Here is an 18,712-nt window from a genome sequence, read left to right on the forward strand (position 1 = left end):
AAGAAAAACACAAACAAAAAAAAAAAAAAAAAAAAAAAATTGTTTTTTATAAATATATCAGAACGAACAACTGGAATTCAAAATTTTTAAAAATCCATCTGTAATACCCCCGAAATTACATGCATAGGTATAAATATAACAAAATATGTCTAGAACTTATAAACATGAATTACAAAACACAAATGAAGAAAATCTAAGATTTAAATAAATGGAGAGAGAGTCTGATTCATAGACTGGAAGACTAAATATTGTTAGGATGTCGGTTCTTTCCAACTTGACCTGTAGATACAATGCAATCCCAATCAACATCCCAGCAAGCTATTTTAGAATCCAAGCTAACACGTGGATTCTAAAGACCATATGGAAAGACAGAAGGTCTGAAATAGAAGACTTTGTCCTTATTTGTGGGCTATGCATAGTGACTTCGTTCCAAAGAGTACAGTATGGCAAGGGTGAAAAAAAGAGCAACTTTACTGTGGCAAAAACTGACAAACACTACTTCGAGCCAGGACATCAAGGTTAACATCAATGGTGATATTTTCTAGGGTTTTTATAGTTTTAGGTTTTACATTTAACTTTTTTTTTTTTTTTTGAGACAGAGTCTTGCTCTGTCTCCAGGCGCCAGGCTGGAGTGCAGTGGCGTGATCTCGGCTCACTGCAACCTCCACCTCCCGGGTTCAAGCAATTCTCCTGCCTCAGCCTCCCAAGCAGCTGGGACTACAGGTGCGCACCACTATGCCCAGCTCATTTTTGTATTTTTTAGTAGGGTCGGGGTTTCACCATGTTGGCCAGGATGGTCTGGATGTCTTGACCTCGTGATCCGCCCACCTCGGCCTCCCAAAGTGCTAGGATTACAGGCATGAGCCACCGCGCCTGGCCTACATTTAACTTTTTAATCCATGTTCGGTTGATTTTCATATATGGCAAAAGGAAGGGATCCAGTGTCAGTCTTCGGCATATGGCTAGCAGTTATCCCAACCCCATACAATTTATCCTTGTAAAAAACTTTCATTTGTGCCCCCTGAACGTAAAATAAAAGTTGGAAAAAGAAAAATAAAAAAGAAAAGTGGAACAAACTTACATGTCAACAAAGATATATTTTGGCATACATTGAATGGTAATTTCTTACTTATAATAATACAATGAGGTTTAAGTTTCAAAATAAAAAAAATAGTGGATATAATGTTGATAGCATGTACCCTTGATGGGATGTGAGGAGAATGATACTTTACCTTTATAATATTCCTCCCCAAAATTTATAACCCCAGTTTAACCATGAGAAAAAAGTCAGATAAATCCTAACTGAGGGATAGTCTACAACATACCTGATGAGTAAGTAATTCCCAAAACTATCAAGGGCATCAAAAACAAGGAAAGTCTAAGAAATTTTATAGCCAAAGAGCCTAAGGAGATATGACTATTGAATGTAATATGGCATCCTGGGTGGCATCCTGGAACAGAAAAAGGCCATTAGGAAAAACTGAGTAAATCTGAATAAAGTATGGACTTCAGTTAATAATAATGTGTCAATATTGGTTCATTCATTATTTAAAGATGTTAATAATGGGGGAACTGGACGTGAGGTATTCTCTGTACTGTCTTCCTAATAAATTTTATAAGTCTAAAGCTGTTCTATAATTAAAAGTTTATTTAACCATGTTTATACAATAAGTGTATTTTTTTATTAAGGTAAATTAATGAATGGCAGGGTCATTTTGGAATTAAGATGTTTGTTTGCATGGAGAACAGGGGAGGCACATTCCTAACTTCTGAATTTTATTTCATTTATTCACTGAAAATGTATTTGTAAAGTCCCTCTCTAATAAAATATTTTATTAGGTACTGATAATTACAAGTCTGTACCTGTATTCCAATGTTTCAAAGTTTACAAAGAGTAGAGCCATGCTTTCCACAGCAGGTCTGTTGGGATCACTGAGTGAAATGAATGAGAGATCTCACCTCTCTGAGATACTCGTATATTTCAACTCTTTTTCAAATCACTAACCACAACAAAGTGTTATCCTGCATCTACAAAATCCTTCAAGTCCTTCAAACGACCTGCTTGAATCTAAGTTAAGGTTTATCACTGTGTCAATCTACTGCTTTACAAAAGAGTGAACACAGGGTAGTAGTGGGTTAGTGAGTAGAAGAAAAAGAAGCTTCTGCTCCTGGATTTTACAGTTTTCTATCATTGATGAATAAATCTTCCCTCTATAAATTTTGAATACTGATTATATTTCCTACCGAGGCACAAGGCCCACACATTTGAGCAGGAAGTCTATGTAAGAAAAAAAGGCCAGGTGCCTTTTTATTTGCAGATGACCTGACTGTCTCATGCCTGTAATCCCCACAGTTTGGGAGGTTGAGATGAGCAGATCACTTGAGGTCAGGAGTTCAAGAACAGCCTGACTAACATGGTGAAACCTTGGCTTTACTAAAAATACAAAAAATGAGCCAGGTGTGGTGGTGCATGCTTAATTCCAGCTACTTGAAAGGCTGAGGCATAAGAATTGCTTGAACCCAGGAGGCAGAGATTGCAGTGAGCCAAACTCATGCCACTGTACTCCAGCCTAGGTAACAGAGTGAGACTCAGTCTCAAAAAAAAAAAAAAAAAAAAAAAAGAGAGAGAGAGAGAGAAAGCAGGGGATGGAAGTTAGGATAATTGGAGCTGATAGGATTGGAAGCAGTAATAACAACAGAAGAAAGGAGAATTTAAATGGGAGGAATGAGGACAGTTTGGGTCTTCTGTTCTTGTCAGATTCTCAAAATCCCATGAAATAGAAACTGTCTTTGAACCGTTGTTCTTAACCTTGTCTGCACACTGGAATCATCTGGGGGGGCTTTAAAAAATGGAGATAGTAAAACACATGTGTGGCTGTAGAAATATAATGGTGAACCACACATCCAATCCGGTGGTTCAAAGGACTTAAAAGATTTTGTTGACACAGATGTGGTCTGTTGTAACAGAAGTCAGAGTGTTACAATAAACACGGCTTATTTATTTGCAAGGAGGCAGCTTATAAAGTGCTAAAATTTTGTCAAGTGGATAATCAGAAGAAAAACCTCCACATTAAGTCTTTAGCAGAGAAGAAGGTTAAACCACATTGGAGATATAAAACAGAAACCTGAGAATCAGACAGGACGACTCTCTGAAGCTCCTCCCATCCTCAACTGATTTCATGCCTGTTCAGTAACTGCCAAACCTGGCTAAGATGCTTAGTAAAGACACACCTGTGTGAGTCCCACCCTAACCTACTGAATAATAACCAACGTGTTATTAAGGGAAGATTTCGGTGTGAGGTATACCGTAATTCTCTGTACTGTCTTCCTAATAAATTTTGTAAGTCTAAAACTGTTCTAAAATAAAATAAAAAGTTTATTTAAACATGTTTGTGGCCGGTCGTGGTGGCTCACACCTGTAATCCAAGCCCTTTGGAGGCCAAGGCGGGTGGATCACCTGAGGGAGTTCAAGACCAGCCTGACCAACATGGTGAAACCCCATCTTAAAAAACATAAATATAATAATAATTTAAAAAAATGTTTGTGCAGAAGTGTATTTTTGAAAACTACGGTAAATTAATGAATGGCAGGGTCATTTTGGAATTAAGAAGTTTGTTGGCATGGAGAGCAGGGAAGTCACTGAATAATAACTGACATGTAGCACTATGCACCTGGCACTGTTGTGATTGGCATAATTATCCATTCACTTGCTCCTGGCAATAACTCTATAAAGTGGATACTATTATTACCCACTTCTTAAAGGTGAAGAAACAGAGGTACAGTTAGGCTTAATGATGTGCCCAAGGTCACACTGCTAGTAGATGACAGAAATGAAATAAGGTTTGAGCCCAAGACTGTGTTCTTTACCTCCATACCATGTTGTGGCTGGATTTTCAGAGCAGAATTTTCTCCTGTTTAGTAAAAACAGATTTTAGCCCATATCCAAGACTGATGATGGTAGAGGTATACAGGTCAGCAAAGGGGATCCACTCCAGATCTGAATAAGGATCACTGTCACATAAAGTTAGTCCCCAAAACAGAGTCAGGATGCAAAAGGACTGTATTTCTGTTCAACTAAGAAATGCTATAAAGCGGCTTTCATGTAGCTGGCCAAGACTGTGTTAGTTTTTATGAAATATGAAATGCAGAACAGAACTAGGGCACCTCAGTATTATTCACTGTTCAGAAAGCTAGTTTAAAAGCAAACCTGTTCTCCTCTAGCCACCCTAGATGCCAATAGGAAAAAAGGCTAAGGGAAAGAAGGAGGCCCCCGACTCTGCTGTCGTGAAGAAGCAGGAAGCCAAAAAAGTGGCGAATGCTTTGTTTGAGAAAAAGCCTAAGAATTTTGGCATTGGACAGGACATCCAGCCCCTGAGGGACCTCACCCTCTTTGTCAAATTCCCTCTGGTATCAGGTTGCAATAGCAAGGAGCTATCCTCTAAGCTGCTGAAAGCACTTCCTGCCACTAACCCATTCATCCAGGTCTCACACTGCCAAACAGCTCCTGACTGCTTACGTGGGGCCCACAAGCACAGACCAGAGACAAAACAAGAAAAGAAGCAGAGACTGATGTTCTGGACTGATAAAAAGCTGCTGACCAAAGGGATATCCCCACCAAGACACCACCCGTCCTTCCTGCAGCGGTTAATACCATCACCACCTTGGTGGAGAACAAGAAGGCTCAGCTGGTGGCGATTGCACACCACGTGGATCCCATCAAACTGGTGGTCTTCCTGCCTGCCTGGTGTCCTAAAAGGGGGTCCCTTACTGCATTATCAAGGGGAAGGTAAGATTGTGACTTCCAGTCCACAGGAAGACCTGCACCACGCTGCCTTCACACAGGTTCACTAGGAAGACAAAGGAGGTGTGGGTGGCTAAGTTGGTGGCAGTTTTCAGAACCAATAATATTGACAGATATGATGAGATCAGCTGCCACTGGGGAGGCAATTTCCTGGGTCCTAATCTGTGGCTCGAATCACCAAAGTGGAAAAGGGAAAAGTGAAAGAAGTTGCTACTAACCTGGGTTAAATATACACTGCTGAATTTTCTGTAAATAGAAGTAAAAATTCTCCTTCAAAAAAGTGAAAAAATAAAAGCAAACACAATGCACGTCATTTTGGAGATCAATAAAGGTGGTTGATATCCTTTGGAATGTAGTAAGTTTATCTTTTTTTTTTTTGAGAGAGAAAGCGTCTAACTCTGTCGCTTAGGCTAGAGTGCAGTGGCATGATCTTGGCTCCCAGGGTTCAAGTGATTCTCAAGCCTCAGCCTCCCAAGTAGCTGGAATCACAGGGAGCCACCACACTCAGTTCTAATTTTTGTATTTTTAGTAGAGACGGGCTTTTGCCGTGTTGGCCAGGCTGGTCTCAAACTTCTGACCTCAAGTGATCCACCCGCTTTAACCTCCCAAAGTGCTGGGATTATAGATAGGAGCCACCGCTCCCAGTTTAACTATTATTTAAGTAGACAGTATTTTAATACTGTTTCTAAAAAGTTGCAGAGCTGGATGTACCTATTAAAACAATTGGAATTTAAAAGACTAAATGAAACATAACCCAGTTGCAGGTGCACTCTGCTCTCTTCCAAAGGTGGGACTTTGGAATTCTCAAGGGACGGAAAAGTTCAAAGCAAACGATTTTATATTCTATTAAAGTGCTAGGATGGTCAGAGAATTACCTAAAGTGAACAAGAATTTTTTTTAAAAAAAAGGTTAGAGAAGATTGAAAAGGGGGATTCCTGTAAGGGATTGTAAGCAGATAATTCTAGCTCATTTACCTACTAATACAGACCATAAGCAAGCCCTGCATTTTCCAACCCCTGCAGGTTTTCTAACGTTTGTGATTTTGTTACCCTTCAGATCGTTTCACTCTTCCGGACAGCAGCAAAACTCATTCCATGAAAATGGTCTCTGGGCCATTTACACAGACAACAGAAAAGGAAAAATAATATCTGTGTCCCATTTTGCTGCCAGCCTAAGGCAAGAGGAACCTTCATAAAGCCGGAAGCAAAGGCTGCTAAGAAAGGATCAGCAGCCTAGCAGATGTAATCACTGTCAAGTCCATCATAGTCCCTGACACAAGACAAAGTGTCGCATGCACGTAGTTGCAGGGAGGGTTTCAAGTATTGAGTGACCAGGAGATATACCTGGAACCTCCAGAGCCCTCCGATGTCAGCAGTCCTCTCAAAGCAGACAGGTTCCAAGCCTTCTTCTAGGCAGCACTTGATGGAAGAGAGCCCACTCACCCCTCCTCCAATCACAGCAATTCTTTTCTTAGTCATGGTCTCCAGAGATCTTCACGTGTGGGTCAGTGCCGCCTGTCCTAAAGAAAGGATGACAAAGGACAAAAAGCACATATCGGTCAACATTTTTCAAAGAAGACCTTGGCCATGGCATTCGAATAAATTTTGTACAAGAGGTGCTGTGGGAGGACAGATTCGACGGTCCTGTGCTCCCTAGGGAACCGCGCTGCTGGCGTGGGGCAGCCCTGCGCCTGCAGGCCCAGAGGTGACAGTGCTCTGCTGCGGTACCAGACCTCGCCGCCTTTCCTGAGGAGCCAGGCAGAGCCTTCAGCTGCTGTCCGGAGGCGACTCGACTCTTGAGTGTCGTCAGATAAACATAAACCTTAACAAGGTACACACAAGAGCAAGAGTCAATGGGCGGGGCTTAGCGCTCCGCCTCCGTTCCGCGCCCACTCCCACGCCCACTCAGCGGCACCGGTTCTCACTCCCTCGATGGGAATAAAACGTGAGCTGAAGCTGCTCTGGGCGAACAGGTTAATCCTACAACTTCTCTACTTTCAGCTGCAGTTGCCGGCACTCCCAACTACTTTCTCTGAAAACGAAGTGTCCCCTAGCCTAGTCTGTGCCCGCCTCTGCATCCACTTTCAACTTCCTGGATTTTGTCTTAAAATGACAAACTGCCAACAACCCCAAAACAACTCCTGTTCCAAATGCTTAAGTGAACACCTCCCCTTCAGGTGATCTGTTCATCCCTTCCGCACCCGGCTCGCCTATACCTCTCTCCTCCACTTCTCACAATCTGGATCTAAGAATCTGCACTTCCGGCAGAAATTTACCTTTAAATCTCCATGCACTGAACTCAGTGCGGGGGTGGGGGCTATAGTGAGGAATATATTGTTTCCTACTCAGAGGAGCTTAACAGTTTAGTGGAGGAGACCAAAACATAAACAGATAATTTCAATGAAATAAAAGTATTTTTAATAGTGCTTTCACACAGTTATGTGAGTAACCAAATATACAAATTATCCACTTCTAAAATCCAACTTTTCAAATATTAAGTCCAGTAAAACCACCAATATAACAGATAAAAGATTTCAGGCACTGGGTTAGAACAAGGGCCCATCCAGCCCAGGGTTCTAGTTGACGGACGTGAGGGGTTGTAAGAGGCATGGATAGTGGTTCATGCCTTGGATCCTTGCCCACCTTCTACCACTCCCTGAGTCAATTTTGCTCCTCTGATCTGCACCTGCTAATCTTGGACTTTTACATGAGAGGCAACTGCTATTTTGTTTGAGTCATTGAATTTTTAAATTGTATTTATTTATAGCAACTTAGCAGACTCTAATTAACATTAGTATGTTTTGGAACTGTCAAACTTTTTTCTTGTTTGAAACAGGGTCTCGCTCTGGCACTCAGGCTGGAGTGCAGTGGTGCAATCATGGCTCACTGCAGCCTCTGCCTCCTGGGCTCAAGCGATCCTCTCACCTCAGCCTCCTGAGTAGGAACTATAGCTGTGTGCCACCACACCTGATAATTTTCGTATTTTTTTAGAAATGAGGTTTCACTATGTTGCCCAAGCTGGTCTTGAACTCCTGGGCTCAAGTGATCCACCTGCCTTGGCCTCCCAAAGTGCTGGGATTACAGGGTGAGCCACCAAGGCCAGCCTGTGAAATGTTTTAAAGACTAATATGTTTCACAAAGCATTCGGCTATAAATGTAAATGTATACTAAAATAGTATCTTTTAAAAATAAAATTCTGAAGAGAGTATTTCAACACAACCATTTTTTTTTTTTTAGACGGAGTTTCGCTCTTGTTACCCAGGCTGGAGTGCAATGGCGCAATCTCGGCTCACCGCAACCTCCGCCTCCTGGGTTCAGGCAATTTTCCTGCCTCAGCCTCCTGAGTAGCTGGGATTACAGGCACGTGCCACCATGCCCAGCTAATTTTTTGTAGTTTTAGTAGAGACGGGGTTTCACCATGTTGACCAGGATGGTCTCGATCTCTTGACCTCGTGATCCACCCGCCTCGGCCTCCCAAAGTGCTGGGATTACAGGCTTGAGCCACCGCGCCCGGCCTCAACACAACCATTTTATATGCTGGAAGTTAACTGAAAAATAAATTATCTGTAAATTGGATAATTTTGAATGCGCTAGAAGAAATGCCTAAAGGAAAACATGAATACTTTTATAAACTGAGTATTAATCTCCTCCTACTGAATCAGTTTTACAAATTCAAAATAATGCAATAATTTACTTTTAAAATCTAGTTAACAATGTAATTTTATTTTAATGTCTCCCTGCTTCAGTTGTGTCCTATAATTAATTACTTTTAAATTTAGCAAATATGTTTTCTGTGGTTTTAAAATTACTTATCCAATGTTTTCAGCCTTGTCTAAATTTTCACTCTCTTGGCTCGCTGACAATTTGCAAGTGAGTCAATTTCTTCATTGTGCAAGAACTTGACGCACACAAATTAATATACAGACTGAACTCAGTTACTCCTGCTCTTAGAAGACAGCAATATTACAAGTGAGAGATAACAATGACTAATTCCAAGATAAGATGTGAGGCTTTTTAAGGAGTGTGTGTGTATGGATGCACATACATGTGGAATTGGGTTCAGAGTCTCTGCAAAGGTCCAACCCAGGACGAGCTTTCAAACAATACAGTCTCACTTCTACTCCGATCCTCTCCTGTTTTCCAATTCTTTCCATTACGTTTGCATTTTGCCTGCATTCATTCAGCAAATATTCTCTTTTGGAGGCCACTTTTAAATGGCATCTTTATAAGCTAGAATAGGCTTGGATCTTGTCTGAAGAAGAGCTTCCAAGGTAAGGTGCCTGACAACCATGGGATTGTGATACAAGAAATACACTTTTACTGAATTAAAATGCAGAGAGCTATTTGTTCAGTAGTAGACCCTTAATAAGTCAATCCTGACTAGCGCAGGAGAAGTTTCTAGCACAGCATCCGTTCTGTGCCTGCTATGTGCTAGGTACTTGGTTACCCAGAGAGAAGGAAGGGAAAATGCATATCTAAAAAAGATGAGGAGATAAATCACAGACATTGTGGTGGGCTGAAAACATGGTCCCCAAAGATATGCATGTCCTAATCCACAGAACCTATGGATGTCATAATACATGTAAAGTGCCCACACATGGCCTGGCATGTAGTTGGAGCTCAACAAGTAGTAGTCGGCATTAATCATAAAAAATTGTTTTGTTTTCTAACTTAAAAATGTTTTCACTATTTTTAATTAACAAATAACAATTGTCTATATTTATGGAGTAATAGTGAAAAATTTGAAATGACTACATGAATGTTCATCAAGACGGGGAAGGACTGTATTACACACACACACACACACATATATTTAATGAGATGAATTTATACTGACATGAAAAAATTAGCAAAGATTTTAACCAGCATAGCCCTTATTTCATTTGTATAGTTTCCATGGCAGATGGTAGGAACAATTTGGGCAAGCCCCTTTAAAGCTTCAACTCATATACTAAGGTAAATCACATCTACTCACATTCCATTGGCCAAAGCAAATCACAGGGATTCTTCCTATTAGGAGGCACTGAAAGTCACATGACTAAGGGCATGAATGTATAACTATCTTATGGGGATAAAGTAGATAGTTAGGGACACTAATACAATCTATCAACGCTGGCTAGAGCCCACCATGGAGTAGATATCCCACACTGTGTGTGTGTGTGTGTGTGTGTGTGTGTGTGTGTGTGTGTGTGTGTGTGTAGTGTGTGTGTGCGCATGCACGTGGGTATTTCTGTTTCCCTTCATGACCCATATCTGTGGGCCACACATACGGGGAAAACCCTATGCCTGCAGACACCCCCAGCAAATGAGATTACCATGGAACCTCAACAATGAGGGTAACCCCAAATTTCTTAAGTCTCCACTGATGAGATGCAGATACTTGAGTAATCTCCAGGCTCGTTTCCAAGTAAAGTTTTTTAGTCCTTCATAATACCTTGGACATTCAAATTTGTATTTAGCTTCTTGTGAAATAAAAAGTTTAACTTTCACAACAGCATTATAGGATAGCTACTATTATCCTTATAATTTACTATGCATCATGGGCCCTTCAGAAGCACTCTGATTGTTAAAACCCTCTAATTAGGAAGACTAATTGTACATGGCATTTTTGAGCAGTTTGAGGGGATAGAGGTGGGGGGAACTCCCTTGAATCAAAGTTACAACTGTGCCTCAGTTTGTTCCTCTCCTTCTCTTTCTCTCCTTCTTTCTTTTCTCCTTCTTGTTGTCTGCAATGTGGTGAGCATGGCGCGTGTTTCAGCCCTGTTTGTGTTACAACTCTTAGCTCCAACATTTGGTGGGTCCTGAGTTCTTGTTCTGCGTTTGGGAAGAATGATGCAAGTGGACAAGTGGAAGGTGAGCAAGGTAAAGCAGAAGTTTATTGAATGACAGAACAGCTCAGAGGAGACCCACATTGGGTAGCTCCTCTCCACAGGCAGGTTGTCCCACTGAGTGTTCAGCTGTCAGCAGAGAGGAGACCCTGAAGTAGGTAGCTTCTCTCTGCAGCTGGTTGTCTTGACGTCTGTTCAGCTCTCTGCAGAGAGGAGACGCTGGAGTGAGAAGCTCCTTTTCACAGGTGGAAGGTCATCATCATCTTCTCAGCTCTCAGCAGAGAGGAGACCCTGGGGTTGGTAGCTCTTCTCCACAGCTGGTCATCCTGTCATCTCAAGTCTGGCTGAGTCTGGGGCTTTTATGGGCCTCAGAGGAGCGGAAGTACGTGCCAATTGGTACAGGGACACCCATTAAAAAACACAAATTCTCGCTCTAATCTTTAGGACCAGCAGCCCAGCCTCCAGGCTTCAGACCTTCCCCAGCTTGAGGGTGGGTCTTTACCGGGCACCTGCCCCCTTCCACCCAGGAGCCTGCCTCCTGCTGCCATTCATGGAACCCAGACTGTTTGTGCAAAGGGGCAACTGAAAGCCAGCTCCAAGACTGAGCTGCCCTTAGCACCCCTTCAGCCTCCCTCCTGTGCTGGCACCCAAAGTCCAGAGGGGGCCAAAGTCATGTGTCAGCACTGTCCAAAGTGTATGCACACCCAGCCAGCCTGCAACAGTGCCCAGGCTCAGCCCCAACCTTGCTCCAGGAATGCAGCAGGTGCTGGGAGCAGGGAGAGGCCAGGCGGTGGGAACAGACAACTCTGAGCGTGTGGGAGCAAGGTGGGACTTCCAGGACCCCCAAGAGTGCAGAGATGCCCAGGTCTACAACTCTGGCTTGGGCAGCACTAGCTGTACCCAAGAGGGTGGGGCTTCTGCCTGCTCCAAGCCCCTGAAAGCACAGGGAGGCCCAGTTGGTGGACATGACTTGGACGGATGCAGCCGTGCCCAGGAGAGTGAGACTCCTGCCTGCTCTCAGCCCCAAAGAGCACAGGGATGCCCAGGTCTGCACCTGCAGCTAGGCAGCCATAGCTGAGCCTGGGAACAGGGAGCTTCTGCCCTGCCAACTCAGAAGGGGGTGGGGCTTCCACCTGTTCCTAGTTCCCCCTGGCTCCATGGAGCTGGCAGCCCTGGTGTGTCACTCCCACTGCAGCTAGCATAATGAGAGAAGCTCTCCTGGACAGGCCATCACTGCTATTGGTATGTCACAAAAGTTAAATTTCCATAGTTAGCAAACTCAAAAGCTTTCAGGGACTAGCTAGATAGATTGCATAAATGTTATACTGCTGGCTGGAGAACATAAAGAGTGAAATTGCTTATGACCAATGTGATGGCATGGCATGACAGTCAAAAGGCAGTCAGTTAAAAAGAAAACATTGTCCTTCCTTTTTTTTTTTTTTTGCATTAATTATTTTTATTTACAGAAACAGTGTACATTTAACCCAGTTTTGTGGCAAGTTCTTTAGTCTTTGCCTTTTCTAGCTTGGCGATGGGAGCCAGACTTTGGATCCAGGACATTGCCTCCCCAGTCCTCCCCTTGATGATGCCTTCACCTTGATGATGCAATAAGGGACTCTCATTTTATGACATAGGGCAGGCAAGAAGACAATGAGCTCAATGGGATCCACATCATGAGCAATCGCCACCAGCTGTGCTTTCCTGTTCTCCACCAACGTGGTGACGGTGTTGACTCCTGCTCGAAGGACAGGTTGCCTCTTACTGGGGACGTCCCCTTTGCCAGCCGCTTTCTTCTCGGCCCGGGCCAACAGCCTCTGCTTCTTCTCTTGCTTCGTCTCTGGTCTGTACTTGTGGGTCAGCTTAAGCAGCTGGGTTGCTGTTTGGCGGTCCAGGACCTGGGTGAACTGGTTAATTGCAGGAGGCACTTTCAGCCGCTTATAGAGGATGGCTCTCTGCCGCTGCAACTTGATATAGCGGGGCCATTTCACAAAGCGGGTGAGGTCTCTTTTGGGCTGGATGTCTTCTCCAATGCCAAAATTTTTAGGCCTTTTCTCGAATAGTGGATTCACCACTTTCTTGGCCTCCTGCTGCTTCACGACAGCAGGAGCGGGAGCCACCTTCTTCCCCTTGGCCTTCCTTCCGTTCATCTTGGGCGGCGGGAAGCCTTCTTTTTTTTTTTTTTTTTTTTTTGAGGCAGAGTCTAACTCCATCACCAGGCGCCAGGCTGGTGTGCAGTGGCACAACCTCGGCTCACTGTAACCTCCGCCTCCCGGGCTCAAGCAATTCCCCTGCCTCAGCCTCCTGAGTAGCTGGGACTATAGGCACGCGCCATCATGCCCAGGTAATTTTTTTGTATTTTTAGTAGAGATGGAGTTTCACCATGTTGGCCAGGATAGTCTCGATCTCTTGACCTCGTGATCCGCCCGCCTCAGCCTCCCAAAGTGCTGGGATTACAGGCGTGAGCTACTGAGCCCGGCCAACACTGTCCTTTCACGCAAAAAGAGTGTGGGCAAATTTTGATGTACAGATACCTATAATTTCTAAACTATGTTCTTTTTACTTGATAATATTCCTGTTTTATGACCTTACCTTTGATAGTAAAGGGGAGTGGCAATTCTCTGAGGTGACTAGGCAAGAGTCCTATGAAGCCAACTTACTTTGTTTCTATACTTCTATACTTCGGTATATTTTCCCTGGCTTTCTGGGTTCTAAATTTATTGCCTGTTATTTCATGACAAAGAGGTATAATGGCATCAAAAGTCAAACTATAGTTTTTCATTTATTGAAAGGAAGAAAACCCAAGTCTTTTTCATCTCAGCACAAAAATTTTCCACCCATGGGCACTGACTGAACTCTAACCTAGGCCCAAGGTTCCAAGTTCATTTATTCAAGAGGTCTGAATAAAAGTTCACTTTCAGTCACAGCTTTTATCTAAGATCTGTATCTGACTCACTAGGTGTTTCTAACCGGTGCCGGATGTTATGAAACAGAGCAAACACAACTTGTTTCCTAATTCGTGCTTAGTCATGCTTATTTTGGTAACGTTTTCACATACTAAAGCTTACTGACAGCGTGAGTTGGTTACCTTTGATCTTAAATTGCTGTTGCCAGAGGACGTATCCGTTCTGTGGAGGAATAAAACAAAGAATTAACAAGAGCATCATTATTGTAAAACCTGAACAATGAGTGAGAAAAGAGTTGAGGCTAAACTTTATTCTGGCAGTTAATGTTGACTTGCCAGAAAACATTGGACCAGTTTCCTAAACTTTCTGTGCCTTGGTTTGTCCAGCTGTGAAATGCACTCTCTATACTTCAAAGTTATAACAATCATATGCCCTAGATTTTAGAATTGCTCCACAGGCACCTCATTCAAACATTCAACAATATTTATTGAGTGTGTACTGTGTGTCCAGCACTGTTCATACAAATCCAACACACCCTAAAGGTTAATTCCTCTTTCCTTTTTCAAGCCAGCTTTTGTCTCCAATGTTTTCCATCTCAGTGATGGCATCCACAGCCATCCAGTTATCCAAGGCGGAAACTAGGGGGAGTCAACTCCAACTCCTCTCTCTCTCTCTCTTTCAGCCCTATTTTCGATTAGTGGCCAAGTCCTCTTTAAGTGTACCCCTACTCATTTTTAAAATCTCTTACTCTCTTTCTAATCCTGCCTGAATGTCTTCGCACTTGTCTCTCTGCCTTAAACATTCTTTCTCCATTTTCACAAAGCTGGCTTCTCATCATTCAGATCTTAGCTCCAATGTCATCTTTTTGGTGATACTCCTTTCAATCCATTCTATCCAGAACTGCGCCCCAGCCTCACAATCTCATTACCCTGTCTTACTATCTTATTAGCACTACACTACTTGATAACTTATTTCTATTCCTCCCTTTCTTTGTACTTCTTCTTCAGTAGAATCTAAGCTCCGTAAGTGCAGGGACCTTATCTGTCTTGTTTACCCCTATCTAGACACTGGGGATACGACCAGTAAAATCACTCTTTATTGTACTTGTCTGGCAAAAATTCAACCGTGGCAAAATGTAATTCTCTAACTCTTTCCCACTTACCCAACAGTATCATGCTAATTGGCCTAATGATGATAAATCTCAAGCGATCCTTATTGCTGCTTGCCAATGTTACCGTGTTTCTCTAGTCAATTCACTGTCCACTCCCCTCGCAATTATCCTGTACCTTTCCCTCCTTAAACCTCTAAAACCCCCTTCTTTCTCTTCAAGCTCATCTGATGACGTTGCTTTTTTATTTCACCTGGAAAATAGCAACAACTGGGAGAGATCTTCCATGTGTTCGCACCACCACATCTGTCTATATCTGGTGCCTTCTGCATCATCATCTGTTTTGGATGAGCTGTCTATGCCAGTCCTTCTACGTGTATTAGATCCCTCCTCCTTCACTCAGGGACATCACTCTTATTTGATCAGTTTTTCTCTTTTTTTTTGAGACGGAGTTTCGCTCTTGTTACCCAGGCTGGAGTGCAATGGTGCGATCTCGGCTCACTGCAACCTCTGCCTCTGCCTCCTGGGTTCAGGCAATTCTCCTGCCTCAGCCTCCTGAGTAGTTGGGATTACAGGCACGTGCCACCACGCTCAGCTAACGTTTTGCATTTTTAGTAGAGACGGGGCTTCACCATGTTGACCAGGATGGTCTCAATCCCTTGACCTCGTGATCTACCTGCCTCGGCCTCCCAAAGTGCTGGGATTACAGGCTTGAGCCACCGCGCCCGGCCAGATCAGTTTTTCTCTTTACTGGATCATTCCTATCAGTATTCAACATGCTTGACTATCCCCTATCAGTTACTACTTCCAGTTTTCTGCTCCTTTTTTTCCCCTGAAAAACATTTTTTTCTTTCCTTTGGAGACAGGGTCTTACTCTGGAGTGCAGTAGTGTGATTACAGCTCTCCGCAGCCTCGGTTTCCCAGGCTCAGGTGATTCTCCTACCTCAGTCTCCCAAGTAGCTGGGACTATAGATGCATGCCACCATGCTTGGCTAAATTGTTGTATTTTTACAAAAATTTAGAGATGGGATTTTGCCATGTTACTCGGGCTGGGTCTCAAACTCCTGGGCTCAAGTGATCCACCTGCCTCAGCCTCCCAAAGTGCTGGGAGTACAAGCATGAGCCATCACACCAAGCCAGCAAAACCCTTAAAAGAGGTATGAGACATCCTGTCTTTCTTTCCTCCCATTCTATTTTTCAATCTACTACAATCAGGCTTTTGACTCCACCAATACATAGAAATTGTTCTTGTCAACATCATCAGTGACCATCATACGAGCTACTCTAGTGGTTATTTCTCTACTCCACCTCTCAGCTGCATTTGACACAGACAACCACTCTTGTTGAAATTGCTCTTCATTTGTCCTCAGGAATACCGTGCTCTTAGCTCTCATTCTGTGCCACTGGCTACTCTTCTTAGTCCTTTCTGCTGCTTCCACCTCTTCTCAACATCTAAATATTAGCTGTCCAAGTTTTAGTCTTTTACAGCTGCAGTCGTCCCCTAGGGGGTCCCATCCAGACCCAAAGTTTCAGTCTCACCCTAAAATTATGACTTCCATATTTATACGTTCAGTTCTGACCTCTTCTCTGAATGCCAGACTTGTTTATCCAACCATCTATTCACAATTTCTACTTGGATGTTGAATAACCATTTCATACTACCTCATCCAAAAATGAATTCTTTTTTTTTCTTAAAAAAGAACGCTGTATGTTTCCCAAATCTTCTCATTCTCAATCTTCCTCTCTCCATAAGGCATCTTCATTCCACCGGTTGCTCGGCCCACATCACTGAAACCATCTTTTGCTTTTCCATTTCTTCCAGACGCTCAATCAGTGAATCCTATCAGCTCTATCCTTTCAATATATCTAGTTTCAGATCACTACTCGCCACTCCACTATCACTATGCTGGCCCCAAAACTATCAACTCTTGCCCAGACTACTGCGATAGTTTCCAAACTGGCCTCCTCGTTTCCATCCTGCTCATCTATAGATCTTTTCACACAGTAACCAGAGCGAAACTTCTATGAGTCACCTCACTGGCAGACCTGGAGTCTCTCAGCCACCTCTCTTAGCTGTATTTTAGGTATACCTAAATAGTATACCAACAGTCTACTTAGCTTATAGCTAGGACTCTATCATCTGGTATTCTGCTACAACAAATGTACTTTAAGTGAAAATAATAAACAGGCTTGTATTTAAGCGGCAAGTGGTTGATATGGCTGCTTTAGTCGATAAGTCTACTGGTAGAATCTAGAGGGGAGGAAATAAATCAAACATGAAGACTAAGATGCAAAAACCACTCATGAGCAGCCACATAGGACAGAGGTCCCTCTGAAGAAGCCACCAAAGGATGTAAATCTGTCTTCAGATTTGCTTTAACACCTAAGCAGGAAAGCTGCTGTACAAAATTACAACCGCCCCATTATGTGACTCTGTTTTACTGTTAGCACGAATCCTGATTTTTGTTTATTGCTTGTCTCCTTCTTTTAAAATATAAGCTACATGACATTAGTGATCTCTATCATAACCACGTACTTTGTGCCAAGCACTCTTTATGAATACCATGGTCTTTATGGATACCATAAAGAGTGCTTGGCACTGATACCATAAAGAGTGCTTGGCACATAGTATGTGGTTATGATAGGTATCAGTACCATAAAGAGTGCTTGGCACAAAGAACGTGGTTCTGTCAGTATTTACAGATGACTCAAGACACAAAAATAGCTTTATAAAACAGTGCTTTGCTTGAGTTTTTATGAATAAACCAATCTGAAGTCATCCCTTTTGTGGCTCAGAACGAATTTTTCCCTTTTACCTTAGGGGAAGATGAGAATAAGGGAGAATGCAAATTTAACATGAGTTTATCGAAGAAGGAAGCACCAAGATTATTAACCTAAATGAGAATACTATTCTAATGACATTAGCCCGAGAATAATATAGTTCCTGTTCCAGTATTGTCAATTACCATTCCAAGTCACAGTATCTTCATTTATAATGTGGGGACAATTATAATACCTAATTATTGGTTATTATGAGAGTTAAATAAGAAAATATACTTAAAGCTCTTAGGATACCACCTAGAACTTCATAAACAAATGCACCTATTTTGTTATTATCATCTTTATATTAATGGTGCATTACATCATAAATCCACTCAAACCTGATGCTGAGTCACGGTGACCCCTAACTGAACACACTGCATCAATCTGCTCCCCGTAATGCACTCGAGATACCCACTGCAGCAATGACGTCTTTGGTGATTTTAATTTACTACTATTCACAGGTTCCCAATTTTGGCCTACAGGTCACAGGGAATAAGAAAGGGATTTCGGCCGGGCGCGGTGGCTCACGCCTGTAATCCCAGCACTTTGGGAGGCCGAGGCGGGTGGATCGCGAAGTCAAGAAGTCGAGACCATCCTGGCCAACATGGTGAAACCCCGTGTCTACTAAAAATACAAAAAATTAGCTGGGCGTTTGGCACGCGCCTGTGGTCCCAGCTACTCGGGAGGCTGAGGCGGAAGAATCGCTAGAACCCGGGAGGCGGAGGTTGCAGTGAGCCGAGACTGCGCCACTGTGCTCCAGCCTGGCGACACAGCAAGACTCCGTTTCAAAAAAAAAAAAAAGAAAGAAAAAGAAGAAAGGGATTTCACGGTCTAAACCAGTTTACCACTATGTAAGCCCAACAAGCACGGTTTGACCTGTCGTGAATCACTGGAGCGCACCGACAAAGTCTTACCCACTTCTGCAAGCCTCATGGTCCAGCGGAGTATCTGACAAGTGACAGTCGATGTTGAGTAAATAATAAATGCATGATGAGCACATGCCACCTCCGTGACGGTCAGTTCAGGCAATTGGATGCCTAGCGCTTCAGAAGCACACCTGGTGAGAACCGGGTGGCCCTTCCACGCACCGCGCTGCAAGAACTGCCAGGGCCGGAGGCTAACTGCACCATCTCCGCTGCAGACATTGACGCAGGACGCGCCCTCTGGCGGCGCCTCGCTCGCAGGCGGGTCCCAGCGCGCCCCCGCCCGCCCCGCGCGCCGCCGCCCGCCCCGCGCGCCGCCGCCCGCCC

The 18,712-nt window shown here is 43.4% G+C and overlaps 1 protein-coding gene across 3 annotated transcripts in view; it reads right to left on the bottom strand.

Annotated features, from left to right (window-relative positions):
• Nucleotides 1-6,896, bottom strand: part of FMO5 (flavin containing dimethylaniline monoxygenase 5) — a 35,168-nt gene extending 28,272 nt beyond the window's left edge. Inside the window, exons 1-2 of one of the 3 annotated variants that reach the window (XM_032268875.1) lie at nucleotides 6,529-6,896; nucleotides 6,145-6,320 (exon numbers count right to left, since the gene is read on the bottom strand). In XM_032268875.1, coding sequence (XP_032124766.1) covers nucleotides 6,145-6,279 — 135 coding nt within the window. In that variant the 5' untranslated portion in view covers nucleotides 6,280-6,320; nucleotides 6,529-6,896. Of the gene's footprint in view, nucleotides 1-6,144 lie in introns of all 3 variants that reach the window. The other 2 variants (XM_032268877.1, XM_032268876.1) reach the window with 2 other exon arrangements.
• Nucleotides 6,897-18,712: the final 11,816 nt, after the last annotated feature.

Source organism: Sapajus apella, unplaced genomic scaffold (genome assembly GCF_009761245.1).
Source record: "Sapajus apella isolate SASKATOON/1434 unplaced genomic scaffold, GSC_monkey_1.0 scaffold187, whole genome shotgun sequence".
Classification (NCBI taxonomy): domain Eukaryota; kingdom Metazoa; phylum Chordata; class Mammalia; order Primates; family Cebidae; genus Sapajus; species Sapajus apella.